This window comes from Mauremys mutica, chromosome 1 (assembly GCF_020497125.1).
Source record: "Mauremys mutica isolate MM-2020 ecotype Southern chromosome 1, ASM2049712v1, whole genome shotgun sequence".
NCBI lineage: Eukaryota > Metazoa > Chordata > Testudines > Geoemydidae > Mauremys > Mauremys mutica.
Genome location: NC_059072.1, coordinates 44,002,404 through 44,025,665, shown reverse-complemented (window position 1 = coordinate 44,025,665; position 23,262 = coordinate 44,002,404). Strand labels below are relative to the sequence as shown.

Sequence of the window (23,262 nt, the reverse complement as noted above, 5' to 3'; positions counted from 1 at the left end):
TTAACATTTTAGGCACCCTGCTACCTAGTGACTTCCATAGCTAAGTTATGCACCCATGCTCCCTATACAATGCACGGGGAGAGTTAGGTGCCTAAGAATGGAATCCACAAAAGTCAGCATGCTGAGTGGGGAGTCATGTAAGCTAGCCAATGGGAAATGATGAGGAGGAGATATAGCTCAACCCCTACCCCTCCAGGGGAGTTAGGTGGCTAACTCCAGGCACCTCTCTCAGTTTAGAATTCACTGGCAGGATCCCTTCCCTAGAGTTAGATACCTAAGCCCTTTCTTGCAGCAAGCAAACAAGGAGAAGGAGCTGTTCCTCTCTTATAACCTTTAGGGCAATGATTAGATACTCACCCAGGATTTAGGAGACCCAGGTTCAGTTCCCCTTCCTGCCAGAAGAGGAGTAGGGCCTTGAACTTTGGTCTCCCCACTCCCAGGAGAGTGGCCTAACCACCGGGCTATGGGGTATTCTGGTATGGTTTTCTCTCAGTCTCTCCTGTTCAGGAGTGTGGGCAGAAATTTAACTTTGACTGTTGGGGGTAGGGGGAAGAAAACATTCTGTGCTTCCCCTCCCCTTCCCCCAGCAGAAGCTCACTCATCTCTCCCTCCCTCTCCTCCCAGCTCTGGCTCCCCACTTCCTCTCCTTCCTCCCCGCCATCTCGCTTTTCCCTCTCTCCCTCCTCCTGTCCCAGCTCCAGCAGGAGCTTGCTCTCTCCCGGGAGCCCTGGGGCCTGGAGGAGCTCACTCTTCCCACCACTGCAGCCCTGGGGCTGGAGGAGTTCTGTGCCCTCGCTGATTATTGGGGGGCCCATGCTCCAGCTTGCTCGCCTTGTGCACACCTCTGCTCCTACTGAAGCTGTTCCACGGAATATAAATAAATCTCCATCAGGCCAGAGAGAATGTGCTTCTGAGAACAGCTACCATATTGGGCCCTGCAGGAGAAACAGGTGGAAGACACCTAGCTCATGCCTAATCCCCAGTGGCACCGGGCCACCTAGACTAAGGCAGCTATTTGCATACTCCGACACATTTTTAGGTACCACGGGAACTTAACCAAAAGCAATTTTTGTGCCTAGAGATTTCTAACATACAGAGATTTCTAACATACGAGTTAGGTGGCAGCTGTTTGGGGATTGGAGGATCTAAATTTTGGATTTAGGCACCTAAAGTGGCAGTAATGGCCCTAAATCCTTTTGTGGACCTAACCTTGAGATTTTTCCTACAATAGAGTTCCACGCTTCTACCAATAACATGCTCTCATGTTCTAAAGATATACACCGTGTTTATAATCTCCTTAGATATCTTCTTTATTAGCAAAGTGTATACTACGAATACATCATTAACGGATTATACAGTGTAATAACGCATTGTAAGGTATGTTGATGGCAAAAGGCTTTGGGCACTTTATGATGTGACCTGTTTATCCTGAGCAGAGCCAACTGGCTTCTTGAACAGCCCCCTCAGTTTTGAAAGGAAAAGTGATACCATTTATACATCTAAATATTCATTAGGCCCACATAAAAGCAGGTAGATAATTTTATAAAGGGCATCATTTGTGCCTCCGTCTGTAGGAACAGGCAGTAGTGGGGCCACAACTGTGTACATAAAACTGTAAGCCAAACTGAGATCCTTAAAAAAAAAAATCAAGCTCAATCTCTTGTTGTCAGTTATTGTCTGATAATGCTTTGGGTACTACATACAATGCCTTCTGCTCTAATGCGCTCAAGTATTGGTGCATAGATATTCTTTGTCAAGGGAATTACCATGCCTTTGGCATCAATTTCACCTGAAAGATAAAAAAGGAAATTACATGACATTTAGACTAATGTGCATATACTAATTTCTGTTGCAGTGTATATCAAGATTTATTGACCTGTTAGATAAAGTATTGATGCTGCCTGGAGGTGAAAGCAAAGTCAATCTTTATTTCAAGAGATACTGAAAACAGAATTTTTTGCACATTTCAAAATGTCTCCAACAAAATATGTGGAAGACTTTCCATTTTGGCCATGAGCATCAGGTGTGTAACAATTTATTCCCTTTTAAACCAAACTAAAAAGAGCAAGGTGATATCAGTCTCCGAAAAAAAAATTTCATTTCCAATTAGCTAATAAAGGAACAGATCTGAATGTGAGGAATTGCTTAGAGGTGGCTACAACCAATAAGCACATACTTATTTACATATATAGTCTGGGTTAACATTAATGCAGGCCTCAAAAGTTAAATGATTCAGAGGATGCGGATGAGAGCAACTAGCTTTGTCTGCCTTTAGCCTGTTGTGAGTCAGGATCTCTCTCTGCTGAATGCAACAGAAGTTTATTTGCCATGTCAAAGGCCTCTCTTCCCTGCCAAAAACAGTCATTTAGTAACAATACTCAAAATCCTTTAAGGATCGTTAAGATTTTGCAAGTGAGCTGAAGCCTCTGAATATCTTGGGTCAGACTCTACAATCCTTAGTCATGCTGAGTAACTTTTACTCACATACCTAGCCCCATTGATTGACAGGATTACTGAGGGGAGTAAATACAGAATTTGGCCCTTTGTGGTTCAGCAATCTGTTTGTAAGCCCCAGAATGAGTAGGATCTCAGTCTTGAGGGGGATAGTGTAATTGTCAGAGGGGAAGCAAGGACAGCGCATCATGCAACAGTGATGCTCCCCTCCCTCTCTGCGTGCACATGATCACGCGGGAAAGCAGTGATAGATGGAGCACAAAGACAGTGACTTTTTGGTTGTGATTTTAGGGAAGATTTTTGTTATGGAGAAAGAGTAGCTCCCATTCCTCAAAATGATCTAACATCCCTCCCCCTCCCATCTCTCCTTTAACATGATCCCTGAAAATCAAATCAGAAATTGGTCTGCACGGCTAGACTTGTCTTTTAGTTAGTACTGAGTTACTCTGGGGTTTCAGCAGTGGGCCCTAAGACCATTCAGCATAAACATTAGGAAGGAACCAAATAGGTCATGGAGTTTTCACTCTTAACCCATACTTTGTAGATCAGTTTTAAAGACAGAAAAGCACTTTGGGACCTTTGGATGAAAGCTTCTGTGCAGATGTTAGTCACTAATAAGTATCATTAACGTGCCTTTAGTACAGTTTAGATTTTTAAAAACAAATCAGTGACAAAATGATTTAAGAAAATCACTAACTCATCCACCCCCAAAAATGGAAATTAAAAAAAAATAAAATCAAATTTAAGATGATATAGGAACACTTCAAGACTTTCTAAAGGTGGTTTATATAAACTATGGGCTAGTCTACACTGGCAGCTGTCTCCCAGCACTATAAAAATAACCAACACACCTCCACGAGGGGCATAGCTACCAGCGCTAGAAGCGCAGCACTGGGGCACTGTCTACACTGGCACTTTACAGCTCTGAAACTTGCTGCGCTCAGGAGGGTGTCATTTCACACCCCTGAGCGAGAAAGCTGCAGTGCTGTAGAGTGCCAGTGTAGACAAGCCCTATGTGTGTATTCTACATTTTCTACAGGTAGCAGAACATAAAGAAAGGTGTGAAGCAATTCCCTAAAATAGTTATTGTATATTCATAGTATAGGATGAATAGGCACTTACCATCTAGAACCATCCTAGCAGCAATAGCTGTGGGGTACCCTACAGTTTTAGCCATTGCAGAATATCCTTTATCATCACCATACACAACCAGATTGATGAATTTATCTTCCAAATGGCCAGATGGGTGCCTGATACCTATTTCATTTCTCATAATGATCATATCTCGTTCTCCAGCACCTAAAGAGACAAACCTAGATTATATATCATTTGTATTACGGTAATGCAGGGCTCAATTGTGCTAGGCACTGTAGACACGAGAAGATTAGCTGCAGGCCTAAGAGCTTACAAATCAAATGTGTATGCGCTCTGATTTATTCTCTTATTTCTGATTAACCCGAACAGTCACCTGCCAGTGCTAAGAGCCTGATCCTGAACATTTCACATAGAATTCTAACTTGGTTTATTTTATAACAGTTCTGTAATATGGAGATTTGGAGCATGGGTCCTATTGAACTTACTCGGACTTCATTGGAGACTTTCCTTATTCACATCAGCACAAGTGAGATCAGAATCAGTCCCATAATATTAATTGAAAAGCCATGTAACAAAGGAACACTGTACCTGGCTACCTAACCCAGTCATGGAACCCTTGGAGAAGTAGAAAATTAACCCACAATGGTTCTGAGCTAATATGGCCATTTGACCAGCTAGCCACTTTATAATGTAGTTCTTTTTCTGAAGATGCATCTTTATATGGCAGAATTATTAATTTTCCCACCTTGGGTTATTTCACATGTCTGTTTAGCCATTCATAGAATGGACATAGAATGGATACTGTGATTAGTCTTGACCCCGCACAATTCTGAGCTCTCTGGTCCTGATGCTGCAAAGCACTTCAGCACATGGTTCTCTCAAAACATGTGCAATCCCGTTTGCTTCAAATGGGACTGCTCACATTATGTGCTTTGCAGGTTCAGGCCTACACTGCTTTATTTTTTTCCACAGCACAAACCTTTGGATCAGCTGCATATATAGAATACATAATTTACTAAGTACAACACTAATTTCTATTAGAGTGGAGTTACAGTTCATCATTGCTCTCTGTTAAGGCCTACTTTAAGTGCTTTAAAATCCACACGCTTACTCAGATGGCCTTAAAATTTACTGTGCCTCATGGAAGTGCTGAATAGTGTTAGCTAGTCCAAACTTGGATCATTCTAAAATTCTTCTGTTTTGATTTTGTTTTTTAAACCAACACCCGGGTTCAAACTATGGCTCTGATCCACCCCAAACTGATGTCAGTCACATGGGATTTAGCACAAGGAGCATGGCACTCCCTGCCCCTTGAGGTGGAGGATGTATATTGAAGAAGTTATTCAGGGTCAAGTGAGGAAAACAGCTGCAACAAAAAATTTGAAATGGGATGATCAGATTAGAGCTTTGTTGAAACAGGGTTTGAGCCTTCAAAGGGAAGCACTGTGGCCACTGAACCTGAGCTGCACCCATGCATTGTGAATTTGAACTCTAAGCTTGGCAGAAATCTGAGAATGATCAATGGGCATGTTGTTACTCTCTGCCTCTGCTGAAAGGGGTTTTATACTTTTGGGAAACATGCCTTGAGTAGTACAGCTAATATAGAAGAACTTTGAATTTTCTGGGGGTGCCCTTCGAGCATGTGAGCCAGGATCTGGGGTGTCTTGCCCTTGTGGGGGTTCCAAACCCCTCTCCCTGTCATCCCCCCTCTGGGCAGTCTGAGCCCCTTTTCCAGATTCTGCTCCCTTCCCATGTCAATCAGGATCTGCAGAGGACTGTCCCTCTGGGTGGGGAACTGAGAACAGGCATGCTCGTACCAAACAATGCTGGGACTGGGATAAAGAGCTATGAGTGGGCATGGCTTGGTACATAACAGAGGTTCACAAGCACTGACACCAGGGTGGGGTGGGGGGAGAGGAACGGGACAGAGGAAGGCAGAAAGGGGAGATGAGAACTTCCATTGAGATGAACAGAGCTGTTCACACATCTCAGTTATCTGGCCATTCTCATTCTGGAAGTGCCGAGTGGTGCCTGGGGCCTTCTCACTCTCTCTCTGGTCCAACTATATTTAAATTATTTATACCATGTGGAACAGCTTCCACAAGAGCGACAGAGCCCCACGTCAGAATATCCCATAGTCTAGTGGTTAGGCACACACTTGAGAGGTGGAATACCACTTTTCATGTTCCTTCTCCTCATAAGGAAAGCAGGAAACTGAACCTGGGTCCCAAGTGAGTACCACTGGGCTAAAAGTTACAACGGGAGGGGGGGGGGCGCGCATCATCCTATGGCTGTTCCATGTAGTTAGGTGTGCTCTGAGCACCCCAATGGATCAGACCCAGCAGACAAGACAGGTGTTTCATCTGCCTATATCCATCTGGTTTGAGGACTGCACTGAGGCTTAGATGTGAGATAGGAATTCAGGTGCCCTGCTGCCTCAGGTATGCACATACACTGAAGCAGAAACTTAGGCACCTAGGTGACTTTTACAGCTAAAATTTGGTACCTCATGAGTTTAGACATCTACAGGGTTAAGCAACAGCCAAGCGGGGGTGTCTTGGGGATCCCAGAATGAAATTGGCAGCTAAAGTCTTTGTGGAGCAGGGCCTACATGACTACTCCTGAAGGAGAGAGCCATATAATCACAAGGAAACCTGTCTCCAGCCATTACGATAAAGGCCATCCACTCAGAGTAGCAGCCCCATAGCATTTCTTCCCAGCACGCAACCTCAGCAGCATGGAGAAGACAGTTACCAAGATGATTTTGGTTTCCTTACTGCTCATCTGTGCCCTCCAAGGAAGATGAGAATGCAGAGCAGAAGTTATCGATGATTGTGCAACGCTGAACTACCGTATATACTTGTTCATTAGCCCGTTCGTTTATAAGCCAACCCCCAGATGGGTAGGTAAAAATAGCAAAAACTGTATGACCCTTTCATAAGCCGACCCTTATATTTCAGGGGTTGGCAAACTATGGCTCCTGGCCCGTAGGATAAGCCGCTAGCAGGCCTGGCTGTTTTGGTTACCTAGAGCGTTCACAGGCACGGAGCCCCTCAGCTCCCAGTGTCCGCGGTTTGCTGTTCCCAGCCAATGGGAGCTGCGGGAAGTGGCGCGCCACTTAGCGGCAGCCACACTGCACCACCAGAGATCACAATTGACTGGGAGATCCTCTAGGATCAACCAGTCGATCGCAATCAACCAGTTGGTGAGCACTAGCATATATAATCCACCTCCCTGAGCTAAATCGATGGGAGAATTCTCCCATCTACCTAACGCGGTCTACCCCAGGGGTTAGGTCGGTTCAACTATGTCGCTCAGGGATGTGGACTTTTGACACCCATGAGCAAGATAGTGGTATCAATTTAACATCCTAGTGAAGACCAGCCTGGGAGCATCCACACAGAGGATTTAACAAATCCACTTTAAAATCCATACCTTTACTTAATTCAGATTAATTTTCTTGAGTGTGTGTAGGCAAGACCTCAGTTCAAATGTGAAATAAAAGCAGGCTTACGTACCAAAGGGCAGCTTCAGCTCCATGTGCTTGGCAAGTGCCCCCACAATAGAGTCTGCTATAGGAACTGGTTCATCTCCAAGTATCCCTAACCTGGTGAGAGAGAGAGACGACAGAATGAGATCATTGCTTTCCTCTGAAAGTTATGTTCTACAATACACAAACTGAGGGACAAGGTCCTTAGTGTGTAATTCTGGGAGAGGAGCAATAGGACATCATGTGGAATTTTTACCTTGTATCTATGTAGCCGAAAACACAGCAGGGTGGATAAAAAAAGTGATTTAAACAAATAACATTTACATTTTTTTTTCCTTTTGAGAAATAAACCTGTTTAAAATTAAATTTGAAATTATAACAACTCATGTTAAGGCCTAAAACTTACTAGAATATATTAAAATCATTTAAACAAAAAAAAAATATGCTGCATCAAATGAGTCTGCCTCAACATTTTAAATGAGTTAAAGGGTGGTACTTGTTTAATTATAGTGAATCGGGGGAAAAACTGTGCGCCATAATTTTATGTACCACATAAAGAAAGAAAGAATCTATTTTCAGTCTTTCCAGTGGAGTGAATGCTGGTATTTACATGTTTCCAAATGTAAGCATCTTCAGTTTGTTGTGTAGAAAAACTTTTGCTTTCATTACTTTTAGGTTCAGTTTAGCTAACAGGAGCAGAGAGAATATTTTCTTCATTTGGATCAATTCATTCAAAGTTGAGAGACCAATTAAAAGTTGGGCGGGGGGACACAAAAAACAGGAAAGCTTGTTTTTCCTCTTCCCATTTAGAAATAAAAACCAGTTGGGAGATAAGATCTACGAATTCTAAAACTTGAAGAACATGCAGCCAGATTTTCAACGCTATCTAGGTGCCTAAAAAAATACATAGCTTGGTGTATTTAAAAAAAAAAAAAAAAAAATCTAAGCAGGGAAGGCACCTAACCCCCACAGATTTCAAGGGGTTAGGCATTTAACCTGGTCAGACAGTTTTGAAAACACCAATAGGCACCTATCTGCAACTTCAGGCACCTAAATATCTTCAAAAAGCTGGCCCATGGTGACCAAAACCAATTAATCAATCAATTTACTAACTGAAGTTCTTTTGTTTAGTAGATCAGTCAGTTTTAAATGCAAAACATTTTTGATAACCTTTTCTTGCTTATGTATCCAGACCACTTAAGGTAGTTCTAGTTAACACAAAGCAATTTTTAAAATGTTGGTTTTGTGCATTTTCATATGAGTTCTACCATAAAACAACATATTTTAATGGCTATACCAACCAATGAGAATGAACCTTTAGGAAAAATAGTACAAATGCAAAACTAGATGAACACTGATCATTTAAATCGAGGTTTCCTGCTCGCTGATTTAAATCAACCCACCCTGCAACTCAACAGGACAGGAGCCCAGAGCATCTCTAGGATCAATTCCAACAAAAGTTCATCTATATGCACGGTCTACAGTGTAGACGTAATACTAGGTCACACTGGAGCAACAAACAAGACTTCTAACACCTTGGCAAAGCACTGTCCGATCTACAAATTAAAGACATGCTACATATCATCCATTTGTCAGCTGGGGAAAAATGCAGGCCCAGAAGAGGAGCGACTTCCTGAACGTGACTTAGCATGTCATCAGCAGAGCAGAAAGAGATTTAAGTTCTCCTGGTTGCCAGTACCATATCCTAGCCACTGTGCTGCCTCATCTTGCTTTTTGGTGTCACCATGAAGTCAGACATTACTCATTTTATCATTGACAAAGGTTAAGATATATTTTGCAAAGAAACAGAGGAGAGTACATGAACCCAGTGACAGTACTCCAAAAATACTCTAAGAAAATATTTTGTGACTGGCGTTGCATTGGCAAATATTGAATTCCATTAACCCTCACCCCCGCATACATCCCTCAAGATGTGTGTGGGTTTCTTTTTGTTAAAAAACATAATAGTCATAAAGCATACAACTAAACAGATAGCTACATAAAAGCATTAATCCCCGTTGAAAAACAGTAAAAAAACCATTAACTCCCATACACACCTGGGGGGGGGGGGGAAAGAGGGAAGAAGGGGCAACGATTATACAAACAGAACCAAACCAAAGTCACATCAACTTAGCGCTGAAGTAGATGTTTCATCTGATTTCCATTTTCTATAGCCCCATATTTTAGCAAAACACATTGAGCATTGAGTATCAGTTCCCTAACACTCCAAAAGGTGGTGCTGGGGACAAATTTTTGCTGTCTAAAACAACACTTTTTTTTTTTTAAACTTAAATGCATCCTTGTCGTTCTAGAAGACCTCTCCATTAGATCATAGCATTGCTAGTAGGATGCAAGATCATCACTGTGTCAATCGACTGTTAACTACTATGCAAGGAACCCAATGGAATGTTCCTAAATATTTTAGAGATCTCTAGGGTCAAACTTCTCAGTTTTCTAGAAGGTTAACAATGGGGGCTCTGTTCTGAATCCTATCCCCATGCAACACATCCACATATGTAAGAACTGCAGGATCAGGCCTTGCCAAACATTTGTCACAATTATCAAAACACAGGTTTAAAAGTAAAGTTTAGAGAAAAACTCTGAATGACTGTTTAGTAAACCCTAACATTCATGTTCTGGGCCATATACTTGGATTCTAGAAAGGCTTTGTTAAAAAAAATAAAAAGAAAAAGAAAAAAAAAGAATCATAACTGGAATCTCCTACCATTCCACTGCTTCCAGCTGACTGTTGTCCTGTTCCAGTTTGTTGTAGATTGCGTCTCTAAGGAGAGCAGATTCGGCAGAAGGTTTGAGTCCAAGCAGCTTACACATCAACTCTTTCTAGTTACAAAAAAATTCAAATAGCAAGTTACCCCACCTGCAGGCCTGGGATCTCTTCTCATACCCCTGGGATGAACTAGCTAATCTAAAGGTGCAGGTCACGGAGGACAAGTGAATCTCTAGGGTTTGCGGGAGAGAAGAGAGAATGGTCTCTGCTTCCAGGGAAGCAAGGGTAGGTCAGAATTCTAAAGTGCAGTGAGAGCCAACTGCCCATTCTCCAAACTCCAGGGAGGGAGAAAGGGGATGGACTGTGCATGTGCGCACACATGCACAGTGTCTCCAGCCAGCACTCTTTCTGAACTATCTGCCTCTCCTGGGTCCTGCCCTCTTGCTGAGCAAGGGAAGGGTGACATGGGAACGTGAACAAACAAAAGACATGGGAGGAGGGCAACACCGAACACAGAACTGCTTTATGTTGAACTGGTGACAAATGTCAGAGACCAAGTGTCAGAGGAGCCAGAGGTTCTCTGCTTGGCTGGGGGGTTCTTAAAGCCGGTGAGAGCTGGGGGAATCCCATTTAGAAGGGAGGAAACGGACTGGTGAGGTGAACAAGACCACCTGTTTGGGGGCAGGTCATCAGAAGGCCAGAACGATCGCCTAAGGGGTAGACACTTCAATTTACAAAATGAAGGGAAAAAAGGACAGAATAGCGGCAGCCTGCCAACAGCCCTGATTTTAGTCATCTCAAACGTTTCCCCAAAAATCCCTTTCTGAGAGGTGTTTAAAAGTTATAGGGGCTGAATATATTTTTCAGTCATGTTAATTATTGCTTGCTCCGTGTTCTTCCAAACATATAATAAGGGAAGCTGTAAAGCAGGATTGCATGTATGAAGCAAGTGTCATCTGGCAGTTACAAAGTCAGTTCAGCAGCAAGCCTCAAGCTGTGACCTGAAAGATTGTTCAAGAGAAATGAAATAAAAGGAAAAATTCTTAAGGCATCACAGGAGAGGACAGCTCTGTCGTTAATACACGGGGATAAAATTCATTAAATGGCAGAGTTGCCATTTCTCATGCTATTGCAAGTCCTATGACAGTTGGAGTTTTCCTTAAAGCCCCAGATCCTGAAGTCACGGTCACTGAAAAAAACACACTCGCAGAAAGTGGACATTTGTGGGTGGGTTTTCAATCACAAACCCATTTTCCATAAAAAATAGTTTACAGGAAAAATTTTCAGCCAGGCTGGAGTCTGGGCTCTTAGGATGTCTACACTGCAATAAGCCACCTGCAACTAGCCTATGCCAGCTGACTTGGATTTGCAGGGCTCAGGCTAAGCACAGTTTAACTGTGGTATAGACACTTTGGCTCGGGCTGCAGCTTGAGCTGTAGCACCCTCTCACTTCACAGAATCCTAGAGTCCAGGCTCCAGCCCATGCCCAAATGTCTACACCACAATTAAACAACCCCTTAGCCTGAGCCCCAGTCAGCTGGCACAGGCAAGCACAGCTTTTTAATTGCAGTGTAGACATACTCTCAGAGGTCAAGCCTCTAATTGTATCCTTCTTAGCTACCCCTATCCCCAGTTGACCCTGTCCTACATTCACAGGCAGCCTTGAACAAAGGAAAATTACATTGTAGACCAGTCCCTTAACTAGAGTAATCACTGTAGTCCCCGTGACCTCAATGGAGCTATGGTGATTTACACCAGCTGAGTTTCTGACCCTCGGGTGGCAGTTTGCAGATGACAAATATCGGAGAAACATCTCGGAGAAAAACTACATGTAAACTTAAGAACAAGGGAAGAATTTGCAAAACTGGTGGAAAGGAAGACAGCAGAGGAGGAGGATAGGACTTGAAAATATCCATCAAGGAAATTAAACATGCACAAGGATATATAGAATGAAAGTTTTCATATTCATATGGGCAACCTGCATCAGAAAAGGCTTGTAAAAGCAATTCCTTGGCACAGGTAGGGGGGAAGGGGAGGGGGAGTGTCATGAGGAAATAAAATGCATGCTGAGAAGCCTCTGGGTTTGAGAGCATAAGAACGGCCATACTGGGTCAGATCAAAGGTCCATTTAGCCCAGTATCCTGTCTTCCAACTGTGGCCAAATGTCAGTGGCCAGGGAGAGCTGAATTATGAGCAATAAAGGCCATTAAGAATTCAACCTCCTTACAAAACAAACACAAAGGAACAGAACTCAACACAGGCTTCCCAGAGAAAGCAAATCCCAAACCTGACAAACAGAAAAAGATTAATGGAATGAAGGAAAGCAGAAAACCAAATAAAATCCTACACACTTACCCAGGTTATAGGTGGTGCTGTTGAGCTAAGCAAAGGATAGGGATCTGGGTTTATTAAACCTAATTTCACAAAGCCTCTCACAGCTTTCGAATACCCCTAAAACAAAACAAAGGTGGCTATAAATGCTGCACATTGCAAGTCGATGCTCAGGTGAATATTTACATACTTCCCACTACAGTCAGACAAGGACAAACAAAGCCATGATTAATATTATGCACATGGGAAGACTGCAACAGTCAGTCAGATGTGATGCCAAAGGGGGTTTAACCTCACTGCCTTCCCCACTCCCTCACTCCTTTCAATACGTTCTTTAGCTGCAGAAGAAATAGCTATCCCTTCCCCCACAAGTAGCATTGGTTCAACAGATCAAAGGGTTCAGCTGACGAGTACCTTCCCAAAGGAAAGCTTGTCACAACTGTTCAGCTGGCCAATAGCTAAATTAAAGACAAAGGACCTGATTTTGAGCTCACTCACATCCAATTTTACATCAGTACATGCACTGACATCAATGGATTAACTCCTGGTTTACACCACAGTAAGTAAAATCCGATTTGGGCTCAGAATGCCTAGGGTACAAACATGGCGCTCTTCCTCCCAAAATATCAGAGCTGCCAATAGCACGGAAGTGGAATGCATTCTAAGGGACACTGTCGAGGTTGTTAGGCCTTTGCAATAAAAATCTCTTGACTGGTTTGAGATTTTTTTTTTTTTTTAAAGCAAACAAAGCATGTTTTAGTCAAAGGTTTTCATTAAAAAAAACCAAACTACTGTTTCTTGATTCTCTGACATTAGAAGTCTTCATAAACAAAATGCTGCTCCATTTGTAAATTCTTCAAAGCAATTGGATGTTAATTACTATGTAGACAGCACAGGAGGCAGGAAAGACAAGAACCCAGGTTAACAATAAAATACACTCCCATAAAGGGCTAATTTCATTCAGAGCACCCTCCACAGTGGCTGGCACAGAGAAATCACATGGGCACCGTGATCTGCAGTCAAAGGGAAGGTCTACACTGCAATAAAGACAACGCCATGGCTGTTACTGGCCTTGGTCAGGTGACTTGTGCTTGCAGGGCTCATCCAGGCTCTGAGACCCACTGCCCTTGGGGGCGTTTCAGAACCTGGACTCCAGTCAAGACATCTACACTGCAATTTTTAGCCCTGCAGTCCAAGCCCAGTGAACCAAAGTCAGTTGATCCAGCCTCTGAGAATCAGTGCTGCAGTTTGTTTTTACTGTAGTGTAGATGTACTCACACCCATAGAGACCACTCCAGACATTTCTGTTACAGGACTTAATTCCTTACCTACTTAAGCTTAGATCCAGATAAGCCGCTCTTAAACCAGTTTTCATGTCCACATAATGGGATTGCTCTGATTTAACTGTCAGTGCAACTCATGTGTAGAGAAGGCCTTACGTTCATTTCTAAAGTTTATGCTCGTTGCTAGAGGTTGAAGTCCACTAGATACCCACAGGACAGATTAAAGAAAAAAAAGCAATACTGCAAGCTCCCCTACAAAACCCTGCCAATGTATTTCAGTCCTAAAATGGAGGGACCAACTCCTTGAAATAAGAAAGTAGTGCAGTCTTCATGGCCATTCATGTCTTCACCTCAGAGCTGAGAATATCAATTCATGCCAGCTAAGCTAGTGGATATTTTTAGGGGGGTTTTTTTGTTGTTGGTTTTTTTTTTGTTTGTTTGTTTTTTAAAGTTCACCCTTATCCACCGGGAACTAGATTTAGACCAACCATCACTTAGCATTTAAAGTACCTAATAACCACAGTACCTACTGTAACAAAGTCATTTCACAGAGGCCTTTAATATATTATTAGAGCTTCTGACCAATATAAACCATACTTGGACCTAGAAGGTGAAAAGTTCCAATATATCCTTCACTAACTCCTTGAGCCATTTCTGCCACCTGCTTTTGCACAAAGACAGAAAGGGACCAACTCAATCCTTTTGGATTATAATGCAGTGAAATTTTCATGACCCCCCAAAAAAACCATTTCACACCACACCTCCTCATTCATGTCCACAAAATGCCTGTGGCATCACCTCAGAGGAAGATGAGCAAAAGAGAAAGAAGGGGACATCAATTTACTCTTATCATTCACAAAAACTAGCTCTAATCTTCCATTTGTTTTTAAGAGAGTTGGCCAGAGAGAGTGCTTTTTATTATTATTTTGCTTTGTGCAAGAAGACAGTTTTCCTTTGGGATTTCATCAAAAAAAATGCAAGTTTCAGGAACCATCCCTGCCAATTTCTTAAAACATTTCTCCCCTGCACTGTTGGGGGGTCAGAAACCCATGCAAATTGAATAGTCAACTATCTAGGGAAACGGGGGAAATTATTCTTGCTTCCTGGACACAGCAAAGTGCAGTCATATTCACAAAATTAAGCAAAAACCGATTTTTTGGGGGTCCCTTTTGGCTATAGCAATCACAGGTATTCCTCATTACAATAGCAGTAAAAAGTTATCACTGAAAATGTGACAGACTGACAGTATCCCTTCAATTCACACTATTAAAAATCTGTCTAATTTGAACAAGATTTTAATATTTAAAAACCAAGAAAATATCTAAGAATTTACCTTATACCTTAAGGTGCCTCTTATCAAGGTATGGGCTGACTGAATACCATATGGTTCAGCATATTTTGTACTGTCCCTGTTGGGAAAACCTTCCAAATTTAATCCTGGGAAAAAATCCATGACAGCAACAGAATCAAGCAATGCTCCTCCAGCTGGAATATTAATAATCTAAGGATTGTAAATAAATAAATAAATAAAAAATAGGCAGGTGAGTGTACTGTATGTTAGGTTGTTTATTCAAAAGAACATTTCTATTTTCAATGCCTACTGCAGATTAGTGCTATGCTTTACACTCAGTAACAAGGGACCCAGTTTTGATCTCACATCAGTGTAAATCTGGAATAACTTCACTGATTTACACCAGTGTAAGTGTAAGTAAGATAAGATCTGGCCTGGACTAGTTTGTCTTTCGAAAATTTAAGTTTTTGGGGGAGAGGGATTGGTTTGTTTTACGATTACAGTAATCACTCTCCACCATGTGCACTGGATACAGAATCTGCCCCCATGAACATCTTCAGTTGCCACTAAAAAGCAAGCAAATGTAAAGAATACACTGTTAAAGAAGAATAAAAGAATGGGATGACTAGCTCTATTATCAATGAGGCCTAAAACCTTGAACCATGCTTCCTTCAAGCAGCTGAAGCACAAGTCTGCTCTGCTGCATCAATACCAATTCCTTTTGTGGCTTCTGAGCAAGGGGGTGACGTTGCCCTCTCAAAAACCACCCGTAGCTGCAAAGCCTGCAGCCATGCCACAGGAATTTATTGTGCATGTTGCTTAAGACACGTGGAGGAACGCCCACACAACAGTCAAAGAGAACTATGGATTTGGGGGCAGGGAGGAGGATTGCTGCATTTACCAAGAGACCCACAGAGCCTTTCATAATAAATCCTGGATAGCCATGATCTAACTTCAACTAGCAATGGGTGAACCAGCACAGAATTAAATAAACATTTCTCCATCTACCCACATGACCTTCATTTGAAATTTGGACCAATTTATTTTTTTCCATATAAAAATCCAGTTCACAATCCATTTTGCATGGTAGCTGGAACAGTGAAACCCTGAAATGTCACAAGAAAGCCTCTTTATCCAAACCCCTTGGATCTCCAATCATCCAGACTCTGGGATGCCCATACTGACAGAACCCCTAGTCACTTAGTGGTGCACCCATCAGTAGTTTATCTGAGCAAAGTGGAGTGGGCCAGAGGAACAAACACAGGCTTGGAAGCCAGAAACTCAGATTTCTAAATCTGGCAACGACACAGTCTTGCTGTGCGGCCTTGGACAAGTCAATCTCATGCCAGTGTTCCTCCTAGCTGTAAAATGACAATAGAAATATTCACTAAGTATTACTATCAATGCAATATGGAGTTTTGCCTTTTACTACAAATAGGGCTCGTGTAATACCCAATGAGATGCTGACCAGCCCCAGTGCAACAATGTACAGCATCAGTTATCACTATTTTTTAGCACTAGGCACCTTTCATCCCCACAAAGGAGATCAGGGATTGTTCTAGGCACTGTACAAAGACAGTAAGAGGCAGTCCCACCATCTAAACAGACGAGAGACGAAAATTTAGGAGAAAGGAAGCCTCTTCAAGGAGATCAAGTGATGTAATATACACATGGCAGAGTTGGAGCCTGAACCCAGATCTCCATCCCAGTCCAGTGCCTTAATCACAAGCCCATCCCTCTTCACTGCCCTCAGACCTCTGCAAATATTAGCCTGATAGTAGCAAGGAGGCATGCCACTTTACACATACAGATAACAGGTGATACAGTGACAATTACATAAACTGAGTTTAAGTATCTATCAGTAGCTTAAAAATAATGCAACAGCTCACAAATCCTAATTCCCTCTTTGGCCTAATACCATCTTCTCTGCTTGTGTTTAAATAGAAAGGTCAGGATTACTTCACCTCTCCATCTTTTAAATATGTGGCAGACTGAACTGTATTCAACAGAACACCCTGTGGACTCCAGCTGAATTTGTATCGCAGAGGATTAGCAGAATATTCAGGAGCTGGCAGGCCACCGCAGAAGGAAGTGTACGATATGACCTGCAAATATAAAAATAAATCCACAAGTTGCATATGATCAGAAAAAGATATACAGCATCATCCAGCTAGCAACAGGAAACAACCACCACTGACTTCCCTGAAATATTCAGCTCTCTGTGTTTGGTAAATCATTCCCTGGAAGGCCTGAATTAGGCAAAGAACTGCGAGTATTTTATGCCAACAGTGCCAAAAATATTTATGATTTTCACATATAACAGGCCACAGAGCAAGTTTATTCATGGGACTTTCATCTCTGAGGGTACTGGGGCAGAACTACAGCTGGTGTAAACAGTCATCGCTCCATTGACTCCGACTGCTTGAATTGTCAATTTACACCACCTGAGGATCTCCCCCCTCAGCTCCCATCTGGAAGAGATCACAGATGAACAATCCAATTCATTCCAGCGAAGCACCACTCACATCAATGGAAGAGTAGCATCCAACAGTTATTTAGCAGAACTCATGATACGATTTCTTGGCTAAGCAATAGAAACTGTACTGAGACCATCTCCTGGGGCATCCAGGTGGTAAATCTGAGCCAACAAGCCAAAAACTAATTGGGCCTGGTGACTAGCCACCGTTCGCTACATTCCCCTTCTGTGGAAAGCTTGAGGCAGATTAGCAGGGCTGTGACAGCCTTTGTTTAAGGAGGTATCTATGTGCTGGTAGAGGAATTTAGTTGACAACGCTGTCAATCTTGCACATTTTACAAGCAGTACAGATAAGAAAATATTAGGCCAGATCTATTGCAGTCAATGGAGTTTAGCCAATATACCCTCATATCATCTGGGCAGGTGGCTCAAGGGTGATGATCCACACTACTAAGTCAGACAGCCAAGTAAGAACCCTCATTCTGATATGTCACCCTGGGCAGATGCTGGGACAGTGGAGAGACGCATCTTGCTTCGTTCAGCAGGGGCTTCTCCGGCCCACAAGGACTGGCATTGGCAGGCTGCCCAGGAAGAGCTGACTCAGTCCTCCCGAGTCAGCTAATGGAAACTATGAGCAAGAGGCTTTGTAGGCTTTAAAGTGAGCCAAAAGGAAAGGGATTCATTGACATGCATATGGACCCAGATGGTATGATGGGATAGCCTAATTTTGGCAATTAATTTAGCAATTGATCTTTGATTATCAGCAGGTAAGTATGCCCAGTGGTCTGTGATGGGATGTTAGATGGGTTGGGATCTGAGTTACTATAGAGAATTCTTTCCTGGGTGCTGGCTGGTGAGTCTTGCCCACATGCTCAGGGTTAAACTGATCGCCATATTTGGGGTCAGGAAGGAATTTTCCTCCAGGGCAGATTGGCAGAGGCCCTGGAAGTTTTTCGCCTTCCTCTGCAGCATGGGGTACGGGTCACTTGCTGGAGGATTCTCTGCAGCTTGAGGTCTTCAAATCACAATTTGAGGACTTCAATAACTCAGACATAGGTTAGGGGTTTGTTATAGAAGTGGATGGGTGAGATTGTGTGGCCTGCATTGTGCAGGAGGTCAGACTAGATGATCATAATGGTCCCTTCTGACCTTAAAGTCTATGAGTTTATGAGACCCAGGAGCTAGATATGGGTAATTATGAAATTCACAGCTGTTACTTTAAGTTTAACAAAACCTATGGCTCTAGCACTGAGGAAGTTGCAGCAGGCATAGAGCCTTTTCCAGGTCATTCATGGCTTCTCTGTTCAGAAAAAAAAAAAAGTTGATTTTTAAAATAGAAAAGAAAAAAAAAAACCAATATTCACTAGTGACCCTAATGGCTGCTGTTCTCTAGGAAACTTCCTCCAAAAACAAGTGGCCCATATGCTTCCATCTGAGCCTGCAGCAAAACAAGTGGCGAAGTCCTTTCCAGAATAAAAGCCGTAGCACCTTAAGTTACCAAACAGTAGCAAAGACAGGTTCTTGCTGAAGGAATAACAGTTTTGTTAATATAGCTTTGGCAAAACTATGCATGTGGAACTCATCCACCACCTTACCGTAGCGCCTACATCTTTTGCCTTCTCAATACACTCCATTGCCAACATATGATCGAGGCCAGGATCCAAACCTATTTCACTGATAACCGTAATACCAGCAGCTTCTACACTAAAATAATAAAAACACAGTATTGTCAGAATATTGCATAATATTCCTGAAGTCTAACTTGACAAGCAATAGCCTCATGATATCCATTATCAGCCATGGGCAAACTAGAAATGCTAGGACAGATTCTGTGCTAAGCCCGGGAAATGGAGATGTAACTCTTTAACCCAGTGGTCTCCAACCTTTTTACGCACAAGATCACATTTTGAATTTAAGATCAACCCAGGATCTATCCTGCCCCTTCCCCAAAGCCCCGCCCCTTTCCCAAGGCCCCGCACACTCCATTCCCCCCCTCCCTCTGTCACTCGCTCTCCCTCACTTACTTTCATCAGGCTGGGGCAGGGGGTTGGGGCGTGGGGGGAGGGGGTGCAGGCTCGGGCTGAGCCTGGGGCCAGAGGGGTTCAGAGTGTGGGAGGAGGCTCTGGGCTGAGCCTGGGGCATGCAGGCATGAGGGGTGCAAGCTCTGGGAGAGAGTTTGGGTGCAGGAGGGGGCTCCGGGCTGGGGCACAGTGTTGGGATGCAGGAGAGGGTGAGGGGTGTGGGCTCTGGGAGGGAGGCTGGGCAAGGGTGCGGGGAGAGGAGGGGGGTTTGAAGCACAGGTTCCGGCCTGGAGGCGCTTACCACAGGCAGCTCCCAGCCAGCGGTGCAGCAGGGCTCAGGCAGGCGGTGTGCCTGCCGTGGCCCCACGCCACTCCCAGAAGCAGCTGGCTGCTGGGACATCTCTGCAGCCCCTGGAGGGGAGGGCCAATGGGAGATGCAGGGACAGTGCTGGGGGCGGAGCCACCTACCCCTACCCCAGGGGCCGCAAAGACATGCCAACAGCCAGCCACTTCTGAGCCCTGCTAGACTTTTAGCGGCCCGAAGATCATGAATGACTGACAGAGGCTCCAGGATCGACCAGTGGATTGCAATTGATGGGTTGGCGACCACTGCTTTAACCCATCTTTAAATGGGGGCTACGTGCCTACATATCTGAGAATCTGGGCCTTAGTCTCTGATTCAGTTCCACCTGTAGAATATGGATAATCATGAGAAAGGAGACACTGAGAACATAAATACATTAACTATTGTGGGGAATTTTAATAGTACGGTAACAGGGCCATGTAGGTTCCTAAGAAAGAAGTCACATCTCATTACTGATCTTTTGACCTACCTTTCTTGGAGTTCTTTCATAGCTGGTGTTAAGTAGCTGGCTGTCACTAAGTTTACTTTGCTGTCAATGCACTTCTTAGCGACTAAAGGATGTGCTGAGTAAGGCAGCAAGCTACCAACAAAAGAAAAATTGAATGTCAAAAATCTGACTAGTTGGTGTTTTCATTGGAAGACAATTTGCAAGAAGTTTATTTGTATCTAGATGAGGTCTGTTAACACAAGGGGCCTCCATCATTGACCTAAATGCAGTTTTTATACAGATGCAAGTGGGCATGAATTCCTAGCAAAGCAGAATGGCACTGCTTTACACGCACTTTGCACTGCTGCAAGTGACTGTACAAAATGCAGGGCAGTGGAGGAAAGAGTTCAAATTCTCTCAACCCTTTGAGGCCCCAGCTTTCAGAGTCATCTTTATGAAAACAGAACCGGGCCCTTGTTTCTCAGTACCACATTCTACATTGGTGCGTTAAATGTCTAACGGATTCAAAGTAGAATGCGGTCTTGGAAGAAACTTTCATTAAAAGTCCTGCTGAGCCATCTCTGGAAGGGCATAGGCTGCCTGAAAAGGAGATATCACTCAGGACAAGTTCAGTGAGGGGGACCCAACGGCAAGCACTATAAAGCAGTTTCTATCCCTACTTTAATGCTAGTTTTAATGGTCAGAAAGAAAACCTTTTACTCTTCAAACATTTGACAGTAATGGCTGAATTTTCCAAATTTGGCTTCTGTACATATGCATGCAATTTAGCAAGCACCAATGACTGTACGTGTTTACTGAGCAACGTAACTAGCACATACAGGTGATGGTTTTGTGGGTGAATTCTGTCCCCAAAGTAGGCACAAATGTTTGTGCAATTAACACTGCATGCCCACGAAGGAGCTGAACAGAGAGCCATTTGAAAATCTTGCCTCATAAGTTATCATGCCTTTTTAACACCAAAGAAGAGATTACACTGCATTAGATACAGTCCTGGTGCTCTTGTGTGCAGAGAGATGGGGATATGGCTAGTCACTATCTACCCCCCAACACACCTTCCCTGAGTGCTGTGAGTGGGGGAGAAGGACTATGCTAGCTTTACATCACCCAGTGATTCCCTGTACCTTGGTGGAATCCCCAGGTAGCTATTTAAAAGCAGCTACACAGGTGACTTGTGCCACTGAAGAAATGTAAAGGAGCCATAGCAAATCTCAGGATCAAGCCGCCGTGTTTTAATCAGCATTCTGACCTGATCACGAGGTCGTGCGTTTTCACCAAGGAGGACAGTTTATCCTCGCGCTTAATGATGTCCACGTGAACAGAAGTAACATTGTTGTATTTCTTGGTCAGCTGGCCAAGTTGCTCCTTCATGATGGATGCTGTTTAAAAAGTATGAATGTCAACCATTACACAAGTGATGTGTAGCCGACGAAGTGGGTATTCACCCACGAAAGCTCATGCTCCAATACGTTTGTTAGTCTATAAGGTGCCACAGAACTCTTTGCCGCTTTTACAGATCCAGACTAACATGGCTACCCCTCGGATATTTGACAAGTGAAATTGACTCTTACTTCCCTCCCAACCCCACTCCCCAAAGTATCAAGGTAAAAACACCAACTGCACCCTCCACCCTGGTTCAAACTAGCAGAATAACCTAGTCATCATGCATCAAACTCCATTCACTGGCACTTGTTGCATGGGTTCCTTCGCAAATACACAACTACACTCCACATCCATCTCTCTTTCTTAAGTAAACAGTTGTACAGAAAGTAGACTGAAAAAGAAGGCGCACACTTGAAAGATAAACAGGTGTAAGTGTTTCATGTCTTGAGCAATGCACTAGAAAGTGAAGAAAAAAAAGTCATGTCAAGCTACAGCAGCTGTGACCTAAGGGATCCACAGGAGATCCTTACCTAGAGAAACAGTGATCCACTAAGGGAAACTGCAGAACGAGAACAGGAAATGAACAGCATTTCTGATAACTCTGCTTTATTCCTGCTTGTTCTTTTTATTTATTTTGACTCTCTTCTCTTCCTAGCAGCCTTAATTGCTGTCTAGAAGTGGCGCCGGCAGCCCCATTGGCCTGGAGCGGCAAACCGCAGCCAGTGGGAGCCACAATTGGCCGAACCTGCGGACGCAGCAGGTAAACAAACCGGCCCGGCCCGCCAGGGGCTTTCCCCTGAACAAGTAGCGGACCGGCTTTGAGAACCACTGCTCTAGAGTACGACAAAGCAGGTTATTGTAGGAATCAGGAGAGACTGAAGGTCTCTTCCTGAGCCCTCGTGGGGCACCAACATTAGCCAATAACGAGGTGTCCCATGTGAAGTGAAAACTGCTACCCTTCCTCCCACACCTCAAAGCATACCTCCTCAGCGTCTCTAGTCAGTGACACTGTAGACTCCAATTACACAAAAAATGGTTAATAACTGCAGCTGTTAACAGAGAGTTTGTCCTCACCAGCAGCCTAGACAAGAACAACTTTATCTTACGGTCAACAATTCAGCACACTATCTTGGCACAGAATCTGAAACTGCGCCTGCAACGCTGGTTTGGCCAGGCCTCCTTTGTCCCAACTCTGTGTAGCAGGACATCCTGAAATGCACTGCCTCACATGCATCCTCCAGGCACTCTTTCCTCTGCTTAGTCGTTATGGAATAGCTGCCCACATTTACCAAGGATGCATCAATCCAAACACCATTAGTAAGTGTGGTGGATGCAGGACACAGACACATGGTTGTTGTGTTGTGTTAAAAAAAAAGGCTGCTGTGTGGACACAACTCAATGGATTTTTTCCTACCTGGGTCAGATGGGTGTGACAAACAGGTTGCAAAACAAAACACAGTTGTAGTTCTAGTGTAGACAGGGCACGAAACCAGCTCCCAGGCATGCCCCAAGATATCTAATCTAGTCACTCATGTAGAACTGATGGAGGAGGGAGTACATTCAAACGGAGATTAAGATATGGTTCCATGAGGAGAGCTGGAGCCTCAATATATATTACTCACACACAGTCTCTTAATATTTTTACTAGAAAAAAGAGGCACCTAGAAACATTAGAAATTTTTAAAAATTGAAAAAAAGTGAGTGGACCGCTGATAAGGGGACAGATCTGATTCCCTTCATCATTAACAATGTGCTGGAACTGGATCCAAAAGATGATCCATTAGACAAAAATGCTTAAGGGATTCTTACACAGAATGTAAGGAAAAGCCACATGGTGGGGGAGAACTACACTGGGGATACTCAGGACTGAGAAAAACTTGGTCACAATTCACAAGAGAGAC

The 23,262-nt window shown here is 43.5% G+C and overlaps 1 protein-coding gene across 1 annotated transcript in view; it reads right to left on the bottom strand.

The window, feature by feature from the left end:
* Positions 1–1,285: 1,285 nt before the first annotated feature.
* Positions 1,286–23,262, bottom strand: part of AASS (aminoadipate-semialdehyde synthase) — a 48,949-nt gene continuing 26,972 nt past the window's right edge. The window contains exons 15-24 of the mRNA XM_044980551.1: positions 21,228–21,357; positions 20,003–20,113; positions 18,744–18,852; positions 16,637–16,777; positions 14,715–14,882; positions 12,123–12,218; positions 9,765–9,880; positions 7,068–7,156; positions 3,577–3,753; positions 1,286–1,789 (exon numbers count right to left, since the gene is read on the bottom strand). Of these exons, the coding sequence (XP_044836486.1) occupies positions 1,671–1,789; positions 3,577–3,753; positions 7,068–7,156; positions 9,765–9,880; positions 12,123–12,218; positions 14,715–14,882; positions 16,637–16,777; positions 18,744–18,852; positions 20,003–20,113; positions 21,228–21,357 (1,256 nt within the window). The 3' untranslated portion in view covers positions 1,286–1,670. The remainder of the gene's footprint in view (positions 1,790–3,576; positions 3,754–7,067; positions 7,157–9,764; positions 9,881–12,122; positions 12,219–14,714; positions 14,883–16,636; positions 16,778–18,743; positions 18,853–20,002; positions 20,114–21,227; positions 21,358–23,262) is intronic.